This window comes from Akebia trifoliata, chromosome 14, assembly GCF_017979445.1.
Source record: "Akebia trifoliata isolate Shusen 1 chromosome 14, ASM1797944v1, whole genome shotgun sequence".
Classification (NCBI taxonomy): Eukaryota; Viridiplantae; Streptophyta; class Magnoliopsida; order Ranunculales; family Lardizabalaceae; genus Akebia; species Akebia trifoliata.
The window spans coordinates 9,443,469-9,468,175 of NC_141388.1; the positions used below are offsets into that span (position 1 = coordinate 9,443,469).

Below are 24,707 nucleotides of genomic sequence, written 5' to 3' on the forward strand. Positions count from 1 at the left end.
CGGAGTTGACTCAATTTGACCAACTTGATTCGGATTGACCTAACTGGATTCATACTCAACCCAATTTTTATTTTAGTTATATGTCTTTAATTTATTTTAGTTTTGAGTAATTTATAAGTTTAGTTAATTTCTATTTCAATTTTAAAAAGTTAATATTTTATCTTGTTTCTACTATGTTTAGTCTCTAATTTGTTTTAGGTTTCTATTCTATTCTAAATGCATCGTTTTTTATTATTTAGGCTACAATTAAAAATACTTAAAAGTGCTCAAATTGAATTATGATAAAATCAGAAGGTTAATAATATATTATAGATATATTAAAAAGTTACTTTTTAGTATTTTAGAATGTTTCTAAGTTGTTATGTTGAAGTTATCTATATAATGAGCTTTAAAAATTAAATTCAGTGCATCAATCAATTCCAAATATACCAATTCAATTATATTTTCTCTCTTCATTACTTTTCAACTTCATGCTTTATTTTTATTTTTCAAATTATTGCTTGTTTATTAATTGAATTTATTGATTCAAAATTATTTTTTTGTATTCCATTGAACACAATATCTTAATTCTTATTGAATTTATTGATTTATACGCTTCCTTTATGTCATTAAGGATGACAATGTTGCCCCACCCCTCTATGATTGCTTTTTCCCATTTATAAATGGTTTCAAGGAGGTTTTGGTAAAAGAAATGAAAATTAGATTCGATTTCGGGGCGGAGACAGTTTTATATACCTCACCTTGTCAACCCACCTTGATTATATACATATCAAATTTGCTATCAAGAAGTACTACTTAGTGAAATGGTAAGACACATGTAAAGTAGTACACATGTCTGAGGTTTAAACCCCCCATCGACACATTTTTTATTTTTATTTTTTATTATACCCAATTCTTAAATTGTCTACCACACCCAATTAAAGATTAAAACAAGAGTTGTGATTTTCTAACGCCCTTGACGTGGCATGGGCTAGAACCATATTTTTCCCCCTCAAGATACACCACTATACATCCCCATTAATATGTGCAGGTTGTGTATCCCAAGGAAAGAATCTATGGTTCTAGCTCATGCCACATCAGGAGGTGTATGTCCTTGGTGGCGTTAGAAAATCATTATTCTTAAGCACAAACATTCAAAATGAGACACAATCTAGGATGGGGCGAAGAAAAATTATTCTGAGCAGGGATGGATCAAAAATATTAAACCTAAGTCGAGATCAGGGTAACCAATAATAATCGGGGATGGAGTTAGGTTTAGCTAAACTTGCCCTGTTGCCATCATTATTAGTGTTACTCTACCATTATTGTGTCTGGCTTGATCATCAGAGAGTTTTTTTTTTAGTTAGAACCCCTATTGAAGTTACAGATGCAAAGGTGCAGTGGTAGATGTAATAAGATTAGAGAGATTGCAAAATGAAGGTTGTAGTACTATAGGTTTTTTGTAAAGCATTTGTTCGATACATAAAGTGTTTGTTAGGATTCATTAATTTATGACTTATATGATTTATTGAATCAATCAATCGAATTAAACTTTCATCATTGGAAAAAATTGGCATCGAATCAAGTTTTACATTCTTTATCATACAAACGGTTGAGATGGAAGAATTGTCTAAGAATTAAGCCTATCAATGGATAGTCAATTATTCAAATCATCAAATATAATTCAAAATTTTTGGTAATTAGATTCGAAATTGAATAAAATTTTATATTTAAATCCTTATCAAATGAGGATTCAAATATCAAAATTTTCACTCTAATAATATTAAATTCGAATCCAATTAGATATAATATATATTAAATTTGAATAAAATATTATCTATTATCCGATAAGATAATTGAATTTGAATATTGATTTAGAGCATTTGCCGGGTATTCCTATATTGGGCCCATCGTCCCATTTAGAATCTTTTGAAACACTTTCTTTAGTAAAGAAAGTTCCATGACCCCACCTGCATGTGACATTCAAAAACGTGATTGAATGCCATGGGGGTGTACATCACAAACAATTTAAGAACTTTAAATATAAAAGAGAGTATTTTCCACCATTGAAATGAAATTTGAGAGTTCACACGGCGTCCATTTTTAAAGCTTCGAGTCAAGTTAGTTTTTTATTTTTATTTTTATTTTTTCTTTTCTAAATTTGATCTAGAGTGTAGACCATGAATTCCAAGGAGCTGTGATGTTGAATTGCGAATGTGACAATCAATGTGGGCCCAATGACCCTTTTATAAAAATGGTGTGTATTTGGTGTTTTGATGATGTGGAGAGATCTCAATCATCCAAATTTACTATTAGAAAACCACATGGAAAGATAACTGTAGAGGATCCGCTCCCTTGTAAGATTGGGAATCTTACCAGGTGACTTAGGCTAGCCTAACTCTTCCCAAATGTCTCAGTAATTTAAAAAAGTCCCCCCTAACCTTACTAATGGTCTTTGTGCTCACCTTTTGGCATAAAAAACATGATCTGATTCTTAAGGATTATAGGGGATGAAATTCTACGGAAAAAAAAAAAAAAAAAAAAAAGTTTGGTAGTAACCGTTGAATTTCATTTTTTATTTTGACAATTATGTGGAAGTTTGGTAATCGCCCATTTTCCTAACATAAGATTTAATTAAAAAGAAATTATTTCTTTTGGATTTTAGTTTTTTGATGAAACTTAGAGGGTTGTGGTGTTAGATTTTTGATGTGGTAATCCATTTGAACAAATCGACCCTTAGTAAGGCTCAAAATCTTATTATTATGTTAGTAAGGAAAAGATTTCACATTTTTTAAAAAGAGAGATTCTAGGGACACCAATTTTTACTTATAACACACCAATTATTTTGAAATTACATATTTACATGATTATTTAATGTAGAATGGTGTGTTATAAATAAAAGTTGTAGGATTAATAGAAGCTCTCTAAAAAAAAATGGTCTTGTTGGGCACACGTTTAGTTGGTGTATTATAAATAAAATTGTAGTATTTATAGAAGCTCTTTAAAAAGTAAAAAATAAAAAATAAAAAAAATTTATTGTTGGAATCTTCTGACGGGAAAATTCAATTTTTAAGGTGTATTTAATGCACCTAAACGTATATCCTTTGGGCACATGTTAACTAAACCCCTAAAATATTATGGGTCCTCTCATGTATAGTGTCCGAATCCACGAAGAATGTACCCACTTTTCCATCCAACGACTTTGTTTGTGAGCATGTTAGCGAAACCCTACTTATTCTCACGTGCAAGCAAAAAGAACACTTGGGTTTGGGTGAGAAGCAGAGGCCGACTCCTCTCTTTCACACTCACTCATCTCTGTTATTTCTCCATTTTTTCTGCTTAATCACTTTCAGAAAGTCGAAAATCAAAAACGCTTCCTAAATAGCTTTCACGAGCACAAAGTAGAACTTTTCTTTGGTTCTTCCATCCCATTTTTTACTTAGAATGGGAGGTCGTCTAAGCTCTCTAGTCTAGACTAGAGGAAGTTCTCTTGAAGCTATTATTGGTTCATTCTTTTTGTCTCGAAAAGCTAGGGTTGATCTTCTTTGCTTTCTCCACTATTTTAGATCGATTTTAACATTTTAATAGCTTTTTTTTTTTCTTTTCTTTTGGAATTTTAATCAGTTTTTTACAGTATTTATTTTGATTAGATCATGTCTGCATTCTGCTAGTGAATTATTAGGGTTCATTTTTAGAAAAATGTATTAATTTGTAGACTTGTCTGAGTATTGGAATAGTAAGAATATGGCGATTTCTTCTTTGAGTTTCGGATTATCAAAATTTGGTAAATTTTTGAATGAGAATGATTCAACAAAACAATGGAGTAGAACAATGATAGTTGAGGTTAGGGCATTGGAATGTCTGAAAGTTCCTAATCTTGAATTCGAGTGTTTTGTAAAGGAGACGACTTTATCGGTTCTTTCAAGATACAAGAGAAGTAGACATGTTGCAAGGAGTTCGGAAAAGAGTTTTCGGGTCGGGTGCATTTTGCAGCCGCAGACTGAACCAGAATCTAGTGATTCAGTATCAACAGTTTCGAATGAGAGAGGGGATACTTCTTTAACAAAAGATTGTGGGCCTTTGGAGACTAGTTTTACGCCTGATACCGACAATGTAGGTGGTGGGGATGGTAGTGGAAAATCTTCAATGGGAGGAGGAGGAGGAGGACAAGGAGGGGGTGGTGGTGATAATGAAGAGGGTGACAAAGGAGACGATGAGTTCGGGCCGATATTGAAGTTTGAGGAGGTTGTTAAAGAGATGGAGGGTCGGGGAGCAAGTCTTCCTTCAGACATTTTAGAGGCCGCAAAAACTGTTGGAATTCGCAAAGTTCTTCTTCTTAGATACTTGGATTTGCAGGTATAGCTTGATTGCATCTGTATGATCATGGTTTAAAATATCGGAATGTATCGGTATCAGCCAAGACTGATATGGAACATTGACCCCGAAACATTGAATGTTTCAGGAATGTATCGGAATGCATTAGTTTGTATTGAATGTATTGGCCGATGCTGTATCGGCTTTTTCATTAACTGAAACATTCAATCGATGCAGTGTTTTAAACCTTGTGTATGATGATTATCAAACTGACGGCTTTATGTGGAATTCATTTTTGTGATTTGCCTTATTGTTTCTGATGCCATTATTTGATTTATTTTGGTATTCAAATTGTAGGGGTCGGTTTGGCCTTTGGGTGTCCTGATGAGGTCTTGTTCTCTACTTCGTAATCGAATGCTTGCTGACCCTTCTTTCCTTTTTAAAATTGGAACAGAGGTTTGTTATGTTGGTTCTGAAAAATAAAAAATCTGATATGTAGGAGTAAAATATGGTGAGGCTGAGTGCCACAGAGGGTAGTGATGCCCTCATCACTTACATATCAATCTAAACCATTAAGAAGATGAGCTCCTATTGGATGGGCCATAGCCCCAAAACTTTGCCAATTGAGAATGTTAACCTTTTAATCTAAGAATGATCTTGAAAAAATAGATGGATGGTTAAAAAATGTGATTAATAGTCAAGGAAAATTCCATTCACTAGGCTGGTAACACCATGTGATTGGTATAGTTTTGGGCTGTGGAAGGTTGAGAATGAATTGCTGAGGGAATCTTTTTGGTAATCAGCTGTGTTTTTATTTGCCTCTTGTTGTATCTAACGGAGGTTTCTTTATTGATAAAACATGGTTCAGATTGATGAATAGGTGGTCACACTCACTTGCATTGTGTGACTGAAGGCATTTGGCATCTATGGTGCTTCACACTTTCACATCTATTCCTTTGTAGAACTTTTCACCATTGTTTTAACATGTTCAGATAGTTATTGATTCTTGCTGTGCAACCTTTGCGGAAGTTCAAAAGAGAGGAAAGGATTTTTGGGCAGAATTTGAGTTATATGTTGCAGATCTTTTGGTTGGAGTGGTTGTTAACATTGCTTTAGTCGGTCTATTAGCACCCTATGTTCGCATTGGACAACCATCTATATCAAAAGGATTCCTTGGGCGCATGCAACTTGCTTATGGAGCTTTACCTAGCAGGTTAGCATTTCATGCCAAAAGAATTTCGTTAGGTTGTATTCCTAGTTAAGAATAGGATCACTGATTTCTGTTTTTTCTGGACCAAAATCATTCTCAGTTTCTTCCATATTTCCCTTGTTATCCTAATTTGCAACTTGAGAAGATTTTGAAGAAGTTTGAACAATTCTAAAATATTCTTCTGCAGCGTGTTTGAAGCTGAAAGACCAGGATGTGGGTTTTCAGTACAGCAACGAGTTGCAACTTACTTTTATAAGGTGAGACATTTTCCTTCTTACGTTTGGTAGAAGACTATTACGTGAACATGAGTCTAGAGAAGCAACTCTGATTTTCTGTTTTTTTATCTCCGGCTTGGTAATCAATATATTCTGTTTTCCTCCATGTTTGTTAGTTTTAGTGGTCTCACTGAAAGCACAACTTTTTTTTTCTTCTCTCTTTTTATACGTAAAGATTCTATTGGGATCGCTTTGTTGATATTTTTTTATACTATGTGTCGTAATTGATTTACATATTCTGGGTCCAGGGCGTACTGTATGGATCAGTTGGGTTTGTATGCGGTCTTATTGGCCAAGGCATTGCGAATTTGATCATGACTGCCAAACGGTAAATTTCAATCTTGGCATATCCTGTACTTTTACTGATGGTCATCATGTTGGAAACTTCTCTTCTGGATTTTATGTTGCATGTATGAATTGATTTATCTATACCATCTATAAAAGAGAGGATGGAAGGGTTATTTTGTTCTCAGTTCTTTTAAAAATTCCATTGATGTCACATTATTATTTAATATTAAATGTTGTTAACGCTTCAACGTGTCAATAATTTAAGCCTTTTTCACCCCCAAATAATATACTACTTACAGATTACCCCTTGAAACTGGAACGCTTTTATAGATTCTCAGATCTTCCACCCCTCCACATTTTAATGAATATTTGAGACACCACTCTTAACTGAAATTACCTGCATACCCTCCATGTTTTAATGAATATGTATTTGAGACACCGATCCTAACATAAATGACCTGAATTCCCTTGTTTTAAATGTAAAAAACACCTGTGTTTTTTTTTTCTTTCTCAAAAACATTCATCTTTAAAAAGGGGACTACTTTTGATGATTTTGTATTTAGATGGAACTCTTTGATGCTTTAGATTTTCTTTGTTTTGTAGCTCTTTGAGAGGCTCCCTTGGCCTCATTGTACTTTGTTTTCTTTTCTTTATCAATATATTATACTTATCAAAAAAAAAAAACATTCATCTTCAAAAACGTAGTACATGAAAGATTTAATTGGTCTTATTTATCAAAAAAAATTATTTATTTGTACAACAAAATATTTAGTTGGTCTCTTTTTTTTTGCTATTGTAATTGTAACCGAATTGTTTTGTCTTATATGGGTTAAAATTTTCAGAATGAATTGATTTTTGGTGAGGATGCTCTCTATGACGAGGAGATCATCCTCACCAAAAAATCAGCCCATTTTGAAACTTCTAACCCCATCAAAACAAGTTCAACAACCGTAAATCGTCTGTGTTTTTTTGTAAACCAGTTTTGATGGGGTTAGAAGTTTTGGAATGAGCTGATTTTTGGTGAGGATGCTCTCTATGATAAGACCAACCAATTCAGCTATGGTGTGGGTTGCCCTTATTAATTCGTGGGGTTCTTGTATAATTACCCTTCAAGAATAGATGCTATATAATTAGTTCGAAGGATTTGTTGGAGTTTGATGGATATCGAAGGGGTGAGGGGGTTTCTAGGAATCATCTTGCTTACTCCAGATATTGGGGCTGGCAATATGAATCCTATTTGAGGATTCCATCATTGAGCCATATTTTCAGTTTGTGCTCGTGTCTTCTTATCTTCTCTTTTTTTTCCCAATAAGTTCTAATTATTATTATTTTTTTCAGTCTTGGCTATCAGGGACTCTCTAGAGTTGATGGCTGTGTACTATCATTTTTATTATATTTTTTTGCTTGTCGTGTGAATTGTTTGATCACATGGGAGATTTATATGATTCTATAATTTGTAAGTTGTGACATCCAAATGCAATGCGTTTGAATGGTAGAAAATGTTCCCGTACAATGATCCCAATCGTATGCTTCTGACCGTAAACTGTGTAGTTTAAATTACACTTGTTTGAATGATCATTTGTCTGTTTAACATCAGAGTTATATAGATTAAGACATATTCTAGCCTCAACCCACAGTCAAGGCTCTCCATCAAATAAATGGATGAGATAAGAGGAAAAACACAAATTTCCTACAGATCTGTTTGCTCTTCTAGGAATTAGTACTAAGGATCCATTTTCTTGGGAATCCCCAGCATGTCAACCGTCGGTTTATGGAGAGCCTCGACCATGGGTTGAGGCTAGTGTTTTCCTTTTAATTATATACAAAAAACCTTTTGGCTAAACTTGAGGTACAGGATCAACTAAGGCCATAGTCATCAAGCCTGCTTACTGGTCTGATTTGCTGTTTTTGGAAGACATGCACCATTTCTCACTATATTTTATTTTCATATGGTCAGGAGTGTAAAGAAATCAGAAGAAGACGTACCTGTTCCACCTCTTTTCAGAAGTGCTGCTCTTTGGGGTACGTCTAAATCCATTTCTCACTATCCTGTTTTTAGCTATTCAGCTTGTTATAGTACTATCATTTAGCAGACCCAAAATCTTTTTGACAAGTCTTCGAGGACGAGGATGAGAACCTGTCATTCTGCTAGAATCTTGAAGCAAATGACATGGACATAGTTGTTCGTGCGGTTCTTCTATTACTAATTCTGATGGTCTATTATTTGTACTCTTCAGCTTTTAGTTTAGCTGATACTTGATTAGTTACTCATGGTTGTAGGGGTTCACTTTTTTCAAGTCATTTTAGTTCTAATCACTGTACATCCCTAGGTGATGCTCCTTACCTTCAATATACCACGAAAAGAATGAGTCTGTAGGAAACAAGAAATTGAATGCTGCTAGAAACTTTATAATGTAAAGCAAAATATGAAAATAAAAAATGTGAGGAAAAAAAAAATGGGATCAGAGGTAGTATGTACTGTATCAGCCTATGAAGTTAATGTTATGTGAATCTTGTAAATTAGATACTAAAAAAATCATGGCGGTATATTTTCTCAAGTCTAGGCCTTGAGGTACATCCCAATCAGTTAAAAAACTGAGACTTCTCAAGACAGTAGGAGACAAAGTGAAACAATGGCAAGAAACAAAGAGGCAAACTTTGTTACCCCTGACACTACTAATGGACGTCGTACCCATGATTGAGCACTTCATTTTCTTCAAGGACAATTGCTATGTTAATGATATATCCTGGATGGGTCTCTACCTCACCTGAGTAACATAGAGGCAAATGGCAGTTCTCTGCCTTACCTGAGTAACATAAGAGGCAAATGACGGTTCCCTGCCTTACTGAGTAACATAAGAGGCAAATGATCCCAAAGATATATCTACAAATGGTTCAATTCCATGGCATGGAAGGTCCATATAATGGCGAATCTTCCAAGTTCTGTCTGACATGTGCCAGGTTTGCTGCACAAGCTGGACTTACAAATGACATCAATGTCCTTCTTCCTGACCTGAATATTTTACTTCTGTTTGAACTCACAACAAGAATTTATGATGAGTGATGATTAGTTTGTGCTTGTTTTTTATAGTGTCTTAGAGCTACCCAAATTAAGTAAAGATAATTGATCCTCAGGCTGAATGCTGAAAGCAAAATATATGGTAAATCTTTGGAGAAGTTTGACTCATTCTCGTTCTGTTTCATCAATTGGTTGTCACTCAATACACAGGTGTATTTCTTGCGGTTTCTTCCAACACTCGCTACCAGATTATAAATGGACTGGAACGCCTGGTAGAAGCATCACCATTTGCAAAGCGGGTCCCTCCTGCCACGTTGGCATTTACAGTTGGTGTCCGATTTGCCAACAATATTTATGGAGGTATGCAGTTTGTGGACTGGGCCAGGTGGAGTGGCTGTCAATAAGGCTTATCTTCATATCTGTCAGTGATATTGCCTTTAACAATGAAATTTGAAAAATAATTTAGGATTTTATATCTATGCCTTAATTTGCTGTCTGGAAAGCTCAACTTATTTTTGGTTGGAGAAATTTCCTACTTAGAAGTCGTAGAAATTAAGGACAGATAAGGTGCCTTCTGATTAAATCCTTAAAAAGGCGGCACAGAGACTATTGAACATTTTGTATCCTGATATGGAGTTTAATTTGTTCTCATGATTGATTTTGTATGCTTTTTTGAAGTGCTTTATTTCGGTTACTAATCAGTATGAACATGCCCAAAGCAATCTCTATCTCAAATTCGCAACCATCCCACTCCAGAGCTTGACAGTTTGCTATTGCTTTTACCATAGAAAATGATCAAGATATATCTTGATGAACCTTTCTAACCTCAAACTTCATACGGCTGAGCTGGGAGAACACACAGTTCTTTAATGTGATTTGTACATGCTTTCTAGAGATTGATTTCTTTGAGCATCTCCAGGGAATATCATTCCGTCTCAACCTTTCATTTGATGAAGAGCATCTCACCAACTTTGAGGCTAGCATATATATATATATATACATGGCTATAATGACCCGAGTCATTCTAATGGGGACTTTTCTAGCCAAAACCCCATCCATCAGACAAAAGGTTGAGATGAGAGGAAAAGCAAGATTTCCTAACTTGGTTTCAGTGGTGGGGATTAACACATTTTCTCTACAGATTCCTATTTCTCAGAAATCCCGATCATCTCAACTGTCTGTTTGATGGTGAGCTTTGACTATGGGTTGAGTCTAGAGTTATCCTTCTAATGGGTGTCCATGTTTTTACCAACGAAAGTTGCTGTGTGGCTCAGTTTCTTTGCAATCCCTTGAATTCATGCATATTTGAATCATGGGTATTTGACGGAGCCTCACCTTTCAAAATTTCTGATAGCCCCCCAGTGGAATAATATATACTTATAGAGGTTATTCATAATTCAATTATTCATTTCTACACGAGAAACTTACACTAGGATTACATACAGTACTAGAACCAACTTGAGTAGTTAACTTATATCATATGTGGCACAATAGTAGAGCTTAGGTTCAACACTTAGAAAACTAAGGGAAAACGACTAAAGTTTATGGTGGCTAAGTATATGTTGGTGGAGATTGCTTGTGGTATGGTGGAGGTGGCTGTTGGTATGGAGTTGGTGGTGGTTTCTTCCTTGGAGGTGGTTTTTGTGTTGGTGGAGGCTTGTGGTATGGAGTAGGTGGTGGCTTCTGTCTTGGTGGAGGCTTTGGGTATGGTGTTGGTGGTGGTGGTTTCTGTGTTGGTGGTGACTTATGTGTTGGTGGAGGTTTTGGGTATGGAGTTGGTGGTGGTTTTTGTGTTGGTGGAGGTTTTGGGTATGGAGTCGGTGGTGGTGGCTTATGTGTTGGTGGAGGCTTTGGGTATGGAGATGGTGGTGGCTTCTGTGTCGGGGGAGATGGCTTATGGTATGGTGGTACTGGAATAGCTTCATTCTCATAAGTTGAAGCACTGAAAGATGGTGGAGGCTTCCCATACTTTGGTGGTGATGGGTACTGTCCTCCAGAAGGTGGAGGATAACCTTGTGATGGTGGCTGCCCGACATGATGGAGGTTGTCCTTTTGGTGGTGTCTTCCCTTGACAAGGTGGTTGATATCCATGAGAAGGTGGAGGCTTTCCATGTTGTGGTGGTGGATGTCCTTGAGAAGGCGGAGGTTGAAATCCTTGAGAAGGTGGTGGATATTGTTGAGAAGGCGGAGGATGACTAGGAAAAGGTGGTATGTAATACGGGTGGTAAGCTATCTCTATTTCCAGATTACTCAGACCTTCAAGTGAGTTGGTGAAGCTTGCTACTGTTATCAGTAGGAGCAAAAGAAAGCCATGTAAAGGAAGTCTCCTCATTTTACTAATTAACTAGGTTCCTTTGCAAGACTGATAATGCAAGTGAGCTACCATGTTAAGAGTTTATATAGAGCTAGAGTTTGGTGTGTCATGCATTTACTAGTTTCTGTCTTTTGTGTGAACAAAGAGTTTAACTTGCACTACGTAATACAATGTGGAGGATGGGCGACAAGCACAGGCAACCATGCAACGTAGCCTCAGCACTTCAACGCAGTTTTCTTACAAAGCTTACACATTTGGTTTGAGAAGCGGCATTTTTAAGGATCACCAACGTCATGTACATCTGTATTTTAGATCTATTTGACATGTCACACATGTGGATTTAGCGACCTGTCCTCATTCCTGTTTGACTTTCGGATCCTGACCAAATAAAAGCGATCCGTTTCTGAAGCTCACCAGGGGATGGATCCCGTGCTTCAGGGACTTTGGATAGCTAACCAACTCCCAGGTTCATCTGTTACATGCCTACCTAGATTGGATCACAAAATAACAAAAAAAGATGAAAAAGATTGAGATTGATCTTGTTTGAGGGAGATTGGACCTCCTAAACCACCAATTCGAGATGGTGAATCTCTAATCTAATTTTGACTTAATATTTTTTTCTCTGTATAAATTCCATTCATACTACGTAAGAATTAAATACATGATAGAGTACCAAAATAACTGAAAAACTACCCATTATCTTAACCCACACACAACACCCATAATTCCCACAATCAGATAACTACATCTAACAAATTATCTCATACATGAGATGCACTTTAACTACATTACCCCTTACTCCTACATATAGATACTTATCGTCATCATGTACATGGTACAATGCATCTAGTCGTCATTGATACATCAATGTTTAATCCACCCCCTCTTGTGGTCCTGCCTATTCACTAAAATTGAGCTTGATTGGAGATTTCTATAAACATTCCTGAATCCTGATGATTGAGCTTGAAAGCATGCGCTACAAGCCCTGCACGAATTGGCGTGTAATTAGGTCCATTAGCCCGCTTACCTGACTGAATAACTGAGGATTTTATATCAAAGCATCAATTTGCAGCCTGGAAAGCCTCACTTATTTTTTACTTGGAGAGATCTCCTACTTAAAGAGTCACAGAAACCAAGGATAGATAAGGGGCCTTCTGATTAAATCATTAAAAAGGCTGCAGAGAGGCTATTGGACATTATTGGTTCCTGATGTAGAGTTAAGTTGTTTTCTTGATTGATTTTGCATCCTTTTTTGAAGGGCTTTCTATCTGTTATGAATCTATTTGAACCTACGCAAACAAAATCTGGAATTGGTAATTTCTTCTGGTAATCCGTTGAATAATAGTTGTTGAGGGAGTGTTTGTTTCTGCGTGTGTAATGAATGGAATTTGATCAGTTGGATGATTGCATCTATCTGATTGGTTATCGGGGAATCTCGATCCCATGCCACACATCATATCCGTGTGATGACACATAATCAGTGGTGAGTGATGTGTGCTACACAGTACACTGTACAGAAGTTCATACTTGATAAAAGTGCTAGGTCTAATAGTGATACTCTCTTGTCTGTAGTGCATTACCCTAAACCACCTTGGGGCTGTTTAGAAATACCCCTTGGGGATTACAATTGCAGTGCTTTTAGTTGTGAATGCTTGAAGTGTTTTTATGGATGCATGAAGCCGAACTTTTGGGCCTTATTTTCTCAGCTTGTCACTGTTAATTGTGAAAATGACCAAGTTTCGATTTCTCCCAAGGAGGAGCTGGTTCTTAAGCTCATCCAAAGTCTGTGGAGTCATGGCGGTGGTGACCTTGCAGAGCTAAGTGGCATTCTATGTATTATCATTATCATCTCTCTTACTTGAACAATAGTAAGGGAGAAGGTTCAGAAGTGTGGATTTAGTGATTGGGATTGGATTCAGCTAGTCTGGTCTATACGTTATGTGCATCCCAAACAGAAGATTTGGTATACCTGAGGCCCGAACCTCTTGGCTTGTATTTTAATAAGAAGTAGGGACCAGGACCCTGCCCGTGTTAGTTTTGATCCAAAAACTAATTCTACAATCTCCAACATGGCAAGAAATCCATCTCTATTTGAAATTCTCAATCATCCCACTCAAGAGTTTGACAGTTTGCTATCGTTTTGACCTCAAAAATGAACATGATGAACCTTACTAACCTCAAATGAGGTTTTTTTGCACAGCTTCAAACATTGTTTTCTAGAGATCAGTTTCTTTGAGTATCTCTTGGGATAATCACTCCATCGTAACTGTCCATTTATGAACCTGAAATCTTGGAGGCTAGTATTTTTCCATGTTAATGATTATAATGACCTGATATATTCTAATGGAGGTTCATATTTTACCAACAAAAGTTCTGTGGAGCTGGTTCTCTGCACACGTGAGACATGGGTATTAATTTGAGTCTCACCATTCAGAATTTCAGATAGCGCCAATGGAATAATATATAATTATAGAGATATTCATAATTCAATATTTATTCATTTCTACATGCTAAGCATACTATAAGATTACATATATGGGTTTCAAACAGTACTGCAACCATCTTGAGTAGCTAACTTGCATCATATGTGCCATAGTAGAGCTTAGGTTTGGCACTAAGAAAACTAAGGGAAAACAACTGAAGTTGATGGTGGGTATGTGTTGGTGGAGATGGCTAGTGATACGGAGATGGTGGTGGATACTGTGTTGGTGGAGGTGGCTTTTGGTATGTAATTGGTGGTGGCTTCTGTGTTGGGGGAGGGTATGTAATTGGTGGCGGCTTCTGTGTTGGGGGAGGGTATGCAATTGGTGGCGGCTTCTGTGTTGGAGGAGGGTATGTAATTGGTGGCGGCTTCTCTATTGGTGGTGGTTTATGTGTTGGGGGAGGGTATGTAATTGATGGCGGCTTCTCTATTGGTGGTGGTTTATGGGTTGGGGGTGGGTATGTAATTGGTGGCTGCTGTATTGGTGGTGGTTTATGTGTTGGGGGAGGATATGTAGTTGGTGGTGGCTTCTCTATTGGTGGTGGTTTATGTGTTGGGGGAGGATATGTAATTGGTGGTGGCTTCTCTATTGGTGGTGGTTTATGGGTTGGGGGAGGGTATGTAATTGGTGGCGGCTTCTCTATTGGTGGTGGTTTCTGTGTTGGGGGAGGGTATGTAATTGGTGGTGGTTTATGGGTTGGGGGTGGGTAAGTAATTGGTGGTGGTTTATGTGTTGGGGGAGGATATGTAATTGGTGGCGGCTTCTCTATTGGTGGTGGTTTATGGGTTGGGGGTGGGTATGTAATTGGTGGCGGCTGTATTGGTGGTGGTTTATGTGTTGGGGGAGGGTATGTAATTGGTGGCTGCTGTATTGGTGGTGGTTTATGTGTTGGGGGAGGATATGTAATTGGTGGCGGCTTCTCTATTGGTGGTGGTTTCTGTGTTGGGGGAGGGTATGTAATTGGTGGCGGCTTCTCTATTGGTGGTGGTTTATGGGTTGGGGGTGGGTAAGTAATTGGTGGTGGTTTATGTGTTGGGGGAGGATATGTAATTGGTGGTGGTTTATGGGTTGGGGGTGGGTATGTAATTGGTGGCGGCTGTATTGGTGGTGGTTTATGTGTTGGGGGAGGATATGTAATTGGTGGTGGTTTATGGGTTGGGGGAGGGTATGTAATTGGTGGCGGCTTCTCTATTGGTGGTGGTTTATGGGTTGGGGGTGGGTATGTAATTGGTGGCGGCTGTATTGGTGGTGGTTTATGTGTTGGGGGAGGATATGTAATTGGTGGCGGCTTCTCTATTGGTGGTGGTTTCTGTGTTGGGGGAGGATATGTAATTGGTGGTGGTTTCTGCGTTGGGGGAGGATATGTAATTGGTGGTGGAGGCTTGTGGTATGGAGAAGGCAGTGGATATCCTTGCGAAGGCGGAGGTGGATATCCTTGAGAATAAGGTGGAGGTTGATATCCTTGAGAAGAAGGTGGGATGTAATAGGGATGGTAAGCTATCCCTATTTCCGGATTATTCAGACCTTCAAGTGAGGAGGTGAAGCTTGCTACTGTTAACAGTAGCAGTAGCAGCCAAAGAAAGCCATGTAAAGGAAGTCTCCTCATTTTGCTAAGTAACTAGGGTTCGTTCTCATGCAAGACTGATGATGCAACATAGATGCCAAGTTAAGGGGTTTATATAGAACTAGAGTTTGGTGTCATGCATTAACTAGTTTCTGTCTTTGGTGTGAAGAAAGAGTTTCTCACTTCAACTACGTAAAACAAAGTGAGTGGAGGTTGGCTATATGATAAGTACATACACGCATGCAGCACTTGAACGTAGTCTTCTTTCAAAGCTTACACGTTTGGTTTAATCAGAAGTGGCATTGTCAAGGATCACCAACGTCTTGTACATCTTATCTGTCCTTCCTTTAGATCCCATTCAACATAGTCATTTTATATTTGGATTTAGTCACCTGACCTCAGCCTTTGGACTTTCAAATCCTTACAAAAATAACACTTACCCGTTTCTGAAGCTCTCACTTGGCTAAGGATCCAGTGCTCCACGGACTTACGATAGCTAGCCAACTCCCCAGGTTCACCACATAACACATCTCTCTATTCATTCACCCATCCCCATCCCCTCTTGTGGACCTGTTTGCTGATTTAAAATTGGCTTGTAATTAGGCCCATAACCCAGCTAATCTGGCCCTAGAAAAATGATGGTTGAGGCCTTGATTTACATCCTGCAAAGGTAGGGTTGGACTCAAAAAAATTTCAACCCATTAAACCTGGACTGGCTTAGGATCTAACAATGTCCGGTCCAGTTACTAATGTATTTTGATATATATATATATATAATTTTATAATAAAAATTAGCTAAAATATATTATAAAATTAATAACAAATTTACTTTCATATCTAATCTTTAGGAATCCCTCTTTTGATGAAAAGGAATATCGATCACACGTAGTGCATGGATTTATTTTTGTTATAAAACCCAAAAATCAACTGAAGCCCAACTCAGCTCAGGTTTGGGCTTAGCCAACTTAGATTTGAGTACAATCAAGCCCAGTCCATTAACAGCCCTGCTTACAATACAAAGAAACCTTGAGTAAAGTAGCTAAACAACTCTGGAGTACATCATCTAGTTTCAGCTCAGTTGGATGATGCGTGTGTAAGAAACGCCCAGAGTGGAAGCTTAGGTGGAGAATAGAGTGTGAATTTCTCACGTTTCCCCATGAGTATAGAATATTCTATGGATGACGTGTAAACTGAGTCAGTCTTAAGGTAGTTAGTATCATGACACGTGGACCGCAGTCTCACGTGGTGGCCTCGTGGTTAGGCACAGTGGAGATTCTATGAGTGGAAGTCCTTATATAATCGTAATGTGGTGCAAACGTTTTTGCTATTTTTACTATTTGATCGTCGCAAGGAATGTATGAGATTGGGATAGTGGTGTTTTTATTGATTTCTTTTCTTTTTTAAGGACTACTAGTAGGTGTGGCATGTGCAAACGCACTTATAAAATAAATATTTATTATTTTATATAATTTAAATGTATAATAACTGAATTTATGTCATAGTTAATATATAATATATTGTAAAGGTTTTTTTTTTTAAAATTAAAATTGTTAATTAGGATGATTATGAATTTGTGTTAGACTCTTCTCTTGTTGTAATATTGATGAAGATTAAAATGTTATTTTTGAGTAATTAGCTAGGTGTCAATTTTATTTGTTTTAATTGACCAAAAACTCTTAATAATAATTACAAGTTTAAATACAATGTGGGAGCATTTTTGGAAAAAAAAATTGGTGTCAACAACTCCATCACCTCTCTCATTACATTATTAAAAAAATAATTATATTTTTTTAAGGGCTTAATTCTGCTCAATTCCTTGTGAAAATGCAATATATTTTCAGTACGACATCTTTCAACAATGAGAAAAATGAATGTGGGTTTTAAATCTTGTTCAATACATTGACTTGTCTATCCATCTTGTTGGTGGACAATACTGAGATGTATCAGATGAGATTTATAAATAAACTGTAACACTTGCCTGCCAAGGAAAATGGGGTTGGAAGGAAAGATATGTCCATCGAGGGACAGATGGAAGCTTCCAAAAAATTTCTTAGAAATTCATTTCTTTAAAAACATCTCAATTTGAAAAAGTTCAACTGTTTTGAAAATATCAAAAGATTGAAGATTTCTTGTTTGAAGAAAAATTTCTAAGCTCGAGGTGGTTAAAAAATTAACAAGAGTCCCACTTTTAAATTAGAGTCATGATAATCTAACTTGAAAAATTGTACTTGGTTGATGTGACAAGTGCATAAAACCAAAGATCTTTTTCTTCGGGATACACAAGGAAAAAGTTCACAATTCTGTACACTTGCCACATCAATCAAGTATAGACTGCGTATTTTATTATTATTATTATTATTTTTGAGTCATTCTATCATTAATGTATAAATTACAGTATTTTTATGTTTTAGAGTCATGATAATATGATTTAGGCACGTAGTATACTCAATCGATTTATCTGATGTGACATGCCTGGAAATCATAGAGTTGCTTTCCTTAGAATACAAAACTACACCTTTTTAAGAGGATTCACAGTTTTATATCCCAAGGAGAGCAGATCCACAGTTTCAGAGTCTGTCACGTCAGATAAATCCATTAAATATGCCACGTGCCTATATCAGATTATCAGTAGTGCTTTTTTTTAACATGTCACCTTGAGAAGAAGAAGTAGCGTGGAAGCTTTGCATTTACACTACTTTGTAGTTTGTAGTGCTGAGTCTATTTGCACGGTTGCATGTGTTTGTAGCCAACCTCCACTTTGGTTCATTATGTTGTAGTGCTTGCAAGTGCAACTTCTTGCCCACACGAAACTAGTGACTACATGAAGCCCTACATAGCTCTATATAAACCCCTTACTTGATCTGTCTCTCTCTCTCTTTCATTATCAATCTTGCAAGAATCTAAAATGAGAAGGCTTCCTTTACAAATCTTTCTTTTGCTACTGCTGGTAACAGTATTAGCAAACTCCACCACCCCACTTGATGTTCTGAGTAATTCGGAAACAGATACTTTTTTCCACCATCACCATTACCCACCACCTTATTCTAATCAACCTCCACCCTTTCCATGGTATCCACTACCACCACAAATAGGACAACCTCCGCCATCTCAAGAGTACCCACCACCACAAGGACAACCTCCACCACAACAAGGGCAACCACCGCCATCTCAAGGGTATCCACCACCACCACAACAAGGACAACCTCCGCCATCTCAAGGGTATCAACCACCACAACAAGGGCAACCACCGCCATCTCAAGGGTATCAACCACCGCCACAACAAGGACGAACTCCACCATCTAAAGGGTATCAACCACCACAACAAGGATGAACTCCACCATCTAAAGGGTATCAACCACCACCACAACAAGGACAACCTCCGCCATCTCAAGGGTATCCACTACCACCACAACAAGGACAACCTCCGCCATCTCAAGAGTATCCACCACCACAACAAGGACAACCACCGCCTTCTCAAGGGTATCCACCACCACAAGTACAGCCTCCGCCATCTCATGGGTGCCCACCACCGATTCCATACCCAAAGCTTCCACAATCAGAGAAGCCACCGTCAACACAGAAACCACCACCAACTCCATACCAAAAGCCATCTCCACCAACATATATTTCACCACCATCAACTTTATTTATTTTTCCTTAGTAGTGCTCTTTAGTATTGCCAAACATGAGTCGTGCTGGGGTGACACAGGATTTACTGTGATTCTCACAATTCTGATGTGGGATGTGCACATAAACATAGATGTGTTTCCTCGCGATACGAGTAAAAACCATCTACGGTAATGTATGCATGTCCACGTCAGAATTGTGAGAATCACAGTAAATCCTGTGTCACTCCAGCACGACTCCAAGCTCTATTGTGGCAAACATGCATGATCTAAAAGCTCGTTACCACCAGCATGGTTTGAAATCCATATTACATAATCCTGTTGTAAGTTTCATATGTACATACAAATAAATATAATTGAATTATGATGAATATCTCTATTGTTATATATTACTCCATTAGGGCTATTTGAAATTCTGATTGGTGAGCTCAAATGTGCATTTATTTAGTACTTTTGTAGCCTCAACCCCTCCATCAAATAGACGACTGAGATAAGAGAAAAATCAAAATTTTCTTCAAGATCAGTTATTGCTTTCAAAGGATTAATATACTTCTCTTAGAAATACACTTTTCTTGGGAATTCCAAGCATCTCAACCGGCTATATGATGGAGAGCCTTAGTTTAAGCAAGATTAACTCATATTGGTCCTTGATCTTGACTCTCTTGTTCGTTTTTATTTTTATTTTCCAACTTGTGAGTTCCATCTCAAGATTTTCTTCAGAGAGGTTCGATTGATGATAATAGACCAACGCACAAAGAATAGCCTGATTGATGATAAATGGATGTTACATTTGTATATTTTTCATTGCTTCATATTAATTTTATAAATATAAGAAACTAAAAGTATTTTGATTTTATTACATATTTTCATGTTATTATAATTTTAAGCATGATTGCAAATAGATTAATCGGAATAAATTATTATATAAATAGAATATAAAAACTTAAAAATCTAAAATAATATTATTAAATTAATTATTGTACATAGATAAAATCATATAAACCACCAACTAGTAGTGGCCAAAAGTTGGAAATGAGACCCACGCATGACACTTATTGGCCCTAAAGACCACCTTACATGATTTCTAAGTAAATTCTTTGAAATATAGGTTTGGTAACCTTTTCTATGATCCATGGACTATGGTAAAAACACTTGAGATGAGAATAAATATAGTCGATCAATATGCCTTCGATGGCTCTTCCCTTCTAAGGAATTTTATGGACGATCTTTCACCGTTAAGTTTGTTACATTAGATTTCGTGACTAACAAATAAGACCGCTAAGAAGTTCCAAGTACCATATGTCCTCTTAAAAATAAATAAATTACATCAAATGGGTTTTAATTTTGGGGGCCGACTTTGGCTACTTTCATATCATATTCATTTCTCAACGAGAAATTTAGATACTAGAATTTTAAAATAATTGTGAAAAAACTATTAAAAAAGAAAATAAACTTATAAATGAGGTTCCTGTGTTTAATTGCACGAGATAAAACATCAAAAGAGATTAGTTGATTGAGTAGGGTAATCGTGAGAGAAATGAGAACAAGCTTTTACAAAACTCATGATTCCTTAAGTTTTCAAATAATTAGATGCTCTTCCACAATTTGGTGAATTTTTGAGATGTTGAAACCCTGTCTTTACTAAGCCTCATCCACCATCTAAAAGATATTGAGATTCATAGAACAATATCTCGAGTTTTTTCATGAATCTCGAGGACCTATTATGAATAACGAACCTCAAGGTCTTTTTTGAGGTGAATGAGACTTAGTAAATCTCACTATCATAGTAAGGCTAGTGGGACTCTTTGAGATACTACTTCCCTCTATTCTCAAACCGATGATCTTTTATCTTTTTATAGGCTAATTAAAAATAAGTTTGACGTTATTGTCATCATCATCTTCATTGTTGTAATCGTCATCTTATCCTATGAGGTTAAAGATAGGTTTTGATTTTTCATTAGTTTGTAAAAGATGACCAAGACCAAAGGGCTTGTCAGAGTTTGGAAACTTGGGGGTATCTCATTTCCAAATATCACCTGGACATGGAGATTTTGCATTAGAATTTTCTATCAAATACTTGGTATCAAACTTGACTGTCCATGGGGCTATCATCGACTATCCAAGTTCTTCCCAAATGCCCCCTATCGAATCTAAGATGATTAAGCCTAAGCTCGGCCCTAATGAGCTTGGCCTGAGGTTGGATTGAAAAAAACACTTAAATTCCTACACATGTACTCTTTTTATCCAATCTCTATTTAAAATAATTAAGATCTTAAACTTATTTGTCAGTTGGGCCACACAGGTTTAACTGATAGCCCTAACTGTCAAATAATGTTCTCTATACTTTTTGGAGACCTCATAGAAGGTGACATTATCACGAATACCGTTACCTTGAGGGGAGGAATTTAGCTAGATAATATTTTATATTACAACAATAGAATAGAATCATCGTAAACAAAAGGAGATTTTGATACTAAGATTCTGTAACCACATTTCTGAAAAAATTCTAGATTTTGAAAATCAATACCCATAATCTAATTGACAATTCAAATTAATTACTTGGGGGCATTTGGTTAGGATGATAAAATTTCATATTTTTTCAGTTTATTAAATTGATTCTAACATAAGTAGAATCACAGATCAATTTAAATAATAAATAAGACAAAACTCTTTTTCTAGTCATCGAGGAATTTATTTCTTACACTTACACTTCCATTTCCACTTAGGAGTGCAACTTGGTTCGGCAACGTTATTATACGCTAGAAAAGACCACTTAAAAATATTAAAAATCGATCAAGTTGAAGATACAAGTTAGGATTCTTCAGTTGAATCTACATAGGGGGGCTTAACAACTGAAACGAATGTGAAGACGATTCATACTTAGTTCTAGTGATCCATTCTTTGTTGGATGTTTAATTTTTCGCCTTCGAAGTTTCCTTATTAACTTAAAGTAAGGAAAGTGGTTTTCTAAATTAAACTAATTTAATTTAAATTTGATATCAAGTAATCATACAATAATACAAATGAGATATGTAAAATCATACGGTGAAGAAAGTTATCATATGGTAATTGTAATCTTTGATAGAAAATCATGAATCTGACTATTTTCTCAAGCTTGTGAGCTCCGTCTAGAAGATCTTTTCTTGAAAGCTTTTGGTTGATGATTAGTGGACCATTTCATAAACTATTTTGATTGATCTTCATTCTTACTCATTACAAAAAGGGGTATAATTATAAATTATAGGAATTTGGTATCAGTGCTTGGACTTGATAAATATCTTTAAATCCTAACCCATGGTAGAAAATTGTCTCATTCTATTTTACTAAAATTATATGGCTAGCTAGCATGGTTTTATATATCGATTTGATGTTCTTGTCTTTTTTTTTTTTTTTTTTTATAAGCAGCAATTCATTCATAAAAGAAGATCAGGCCAGTCAAAATGACCAACCTAGCAAGACCTTACAACAAGGAACTATTCATAAGGAATACAACAAATCCCATCCCAATTAAAAATAAAATCCTCGAAGAAAACTCCCCTAAACTCCTTAAATACTTTAGACCTATAATTGTATTTCTACAATCTTTTTGCTTCCCCTCAAAGATTCGCCTATTCCTCTCAAGCCACACCCCGCAACAAATTGCAAATGATGTAATACGCCACAACAATCTCTTTATGCCACCAAATGAATAACCAATTGAAGACCAACAAGTAAAGAGATCCTTTACTATTTGAGGATTTGATGTTCTTGTCTCGTTCATGGTCTCAATGATACCATAATTTATAAATAGTTAAATTCTAAAGAAATAGTAAATTTAATTATAAATTATAAAATCTCAATTGACTTGACCAAATTTTCTTGGTTCGATATTAAAATTTATCGTTTGACTCATCTCTGTTGTTTAACGAGACAATGTGTGATACAATTTGCATAGGATATCCCCATTGTCGAAGAACAATAACGAGGTGACTCAGTCTCAGACGAGATTTGAGACCATTCGGCACATAATGCGTAATGTATCGATCCACCAAATGTAAGCAAAATATTAATTGTAGAGTTGCAAGAAACACTAGTGTCCCTCAGCATCAAACTTGGTCTCACTCGAACCTAGAATACGGAGTTATATATAGTGAGAGAAATATGCGCTATTGCCACACCAACGTTTACTAATTCCACATCAATTCCGATGTAAATCGCCAAAGAATTGCACAGTTGGTGTGGCAATAGTAACTCTCTCTCTCGATATATATAGAGAAATTGAACACCAAAGAAAAACACCACCTCTCTCGTTTATCTTTCTTGTGCGCTCACTTCGTCCCCATCTCTCTCTCTCTCTTCATTCTCTTGTTTGAAACTCGAATCCTTTCGTTTTCTTCACTTTCTCTCTTTCTCTCCTCCCTTAAATACCCATCAAGAAACCATGAAGAAAATCGACTCTCTCCGTCGATTCTTCCTTCCTTGCATCTCTCCCACCACCAACACATCTAAAACAACAACCAACACCACCACCACCACCACAAAGAAACGCTTAAGCACCTCTTTAAGAGACGATCATTATCAACAAGAAGATGAAGAATCAACTACAACAACCGAAAAAAGCGTTAACAACTATTCAGTCCCACCACGGTCATCAAAATCAATGGTGATTGGTACACTCTTTGGCCATCGTAGAGGCCACGTGTCTTTCTGCATTCAACACCATCGTCTAAACTCCAAACCTTTTCTCTTCCTCCAATTCTCCATACCAACTTACGTTTTTGTCCAAGAAATGAAATGTGGACTCGTTCGAATCGCTCTTGAGTCGAATCACACCGATATGAGTTCGTGTCCATTACACTCGATACCCATCTGGACTATGTGCATTAATGGACGTAAGGTTGGATTTGCAACGAAGAGGAGAGCCAACGATAAGGACCGTTTGATCTTGAAGACCATGCAGTCTACTACAGTGGGTGCTGGTGTGATTCCTGATGGGTTGATACCATCGTCAGAAGGAGAAGGTGAAGGAGAGATCATTTACATGAGAGCCAATTTTGAACGAGTTGTGGGGAGTCCTGACTCGGAGTCTTTTTATCTCATCAGTCCCGATGAATGCCCGGGTCAAGAACTCAGTGTTTTCTTGATGAGGACTCGGTGATATAATTTCTGATTTAAGCCGGGGGCATTTTCGGTAAGAAAAATTCCTTTTGTTTTTGAAGAGAGAAAGGGTTTTTTGTTCGTGAGTGGGTCAACTTGAAAATTCTGACGTTCTTCTTGCTCTCACATCTTGGTCAGGAATTTGAGATGGAAAGATTAAATTAATTTTTTTTTTTTTTTTTTTTCTTTCTGAGAGTTGCATGGGAAGTTGGTCTGTTTCAAGGGTGAAGACTGAAGAGTTTTCACTCACAATATGATTTTGTCAAAAAGGAAAAAAAAAATTAATAAAATCTGAAACTTCATATTTTTATTATAATTTTACAAATAATTCACAATAGTATATGGTTATTATTGCAATTCAGGTTCGCAGTTAAAAAAAAGTTCATTTATTCTTTTGAAAATGATATCTTCACCGGCGGGTCAGAACTCATAATAACAAATCAATGGTATGAGTTAAAATTATGTATGAATTTTTTTTCTCAAGAGATTATATTGCCAC

General features: G+C 36.6%; 3 protein-coding genes and 1 long non-coding RNA gene across 4 annotated transcripts; 2 read left to right on the top strand and 2 right to left on the bottom strand.

Moving 5' to 3' along the window:
* The first annotated feature begins 3,202 nt into the window (after positions 1-3,202).
* On the top strand, positions 3,203-9,762 carry LOC147386090 (protein RETICULATA, chloroplastic-like). Its single transcript, XM_086423871.1, has 7 exons — positions 3,203-4,335; positions 4,651-4,749; positions 5,286-5,506; positions 5,691-5,760; positions 6,027-6,106; positions 8,024-8,088; positions 9,296-9,762. The coding sequence occupies exons 1-7, from the start codon at positions 3,724-3,726 to the stop codon at positions 9,487-9,489; spliced, it is 1,341 nt and encodes a 446-aa protein (XP_086279997.1). The 5' UTR covers positions 3,203-3,723; the 3' UTR covers positions 9,490-9,762.
* A 4,113-nt stretch (positions 9,763-13,875) lies between these two features.
* On the bottom strand, positions 13,876-15,542 carry LOC147386091 (uncharacterized). The gene is made up of 2 exons (XM_086423870.1): positions 14,212-15,542; positions 13,876-14,139 (listed from the first exon to the last, which is right to left on the bottom strand). Exons 1-2 carry the CDS (start codon positions 15,486-15,488, stop codon positions 14,073-14,075), a joined length of 1,344 nt encoding a protein of 447 aa, XP_086279996.1. The 5' UTR covers positions 15,489-15,542; the 3' UTR covers positions 13,876-14,072.
* A 3,217-nt stretch (positions 15,543-18,759) lies between these two features.
* LOC147386092 (uncharacterized) lies at positions 18,760-19,034 on the bottom strand. Its single transcript, XR_015172133.1, has 2 exons — positions 18,911-19,034; positions 18,760-18,868 (listed from the first exon to the last, which is right to left on the bottom strand). It is a non-coding gene; the product is annotated as an uncharacterized LOC147386092 (long non-coding RNA).
* A 4,153-nt stretch (positions 19,035-23,187) lies between these two features.
* Positions 23,188-24,319, top strand: LOC147386093 (MIZU-KUSSEI-like protein (Protein of unknown function, DUF617)). Its single transcript, XM_086424010.1, has one exon. The coding sequence runs from the start codon at positions 23,493-23,495 to the stop codon at positions 24,207-24,209; it is 717 nt and encodes a 238-aa protein (XP_086280136.1). The 5' UTR covers positions 23,188-23,492; the 3' UTR covers positions 24,210-24,319.
* Positions 24,320-24,707: the final 388 nt, after the last annotated feature.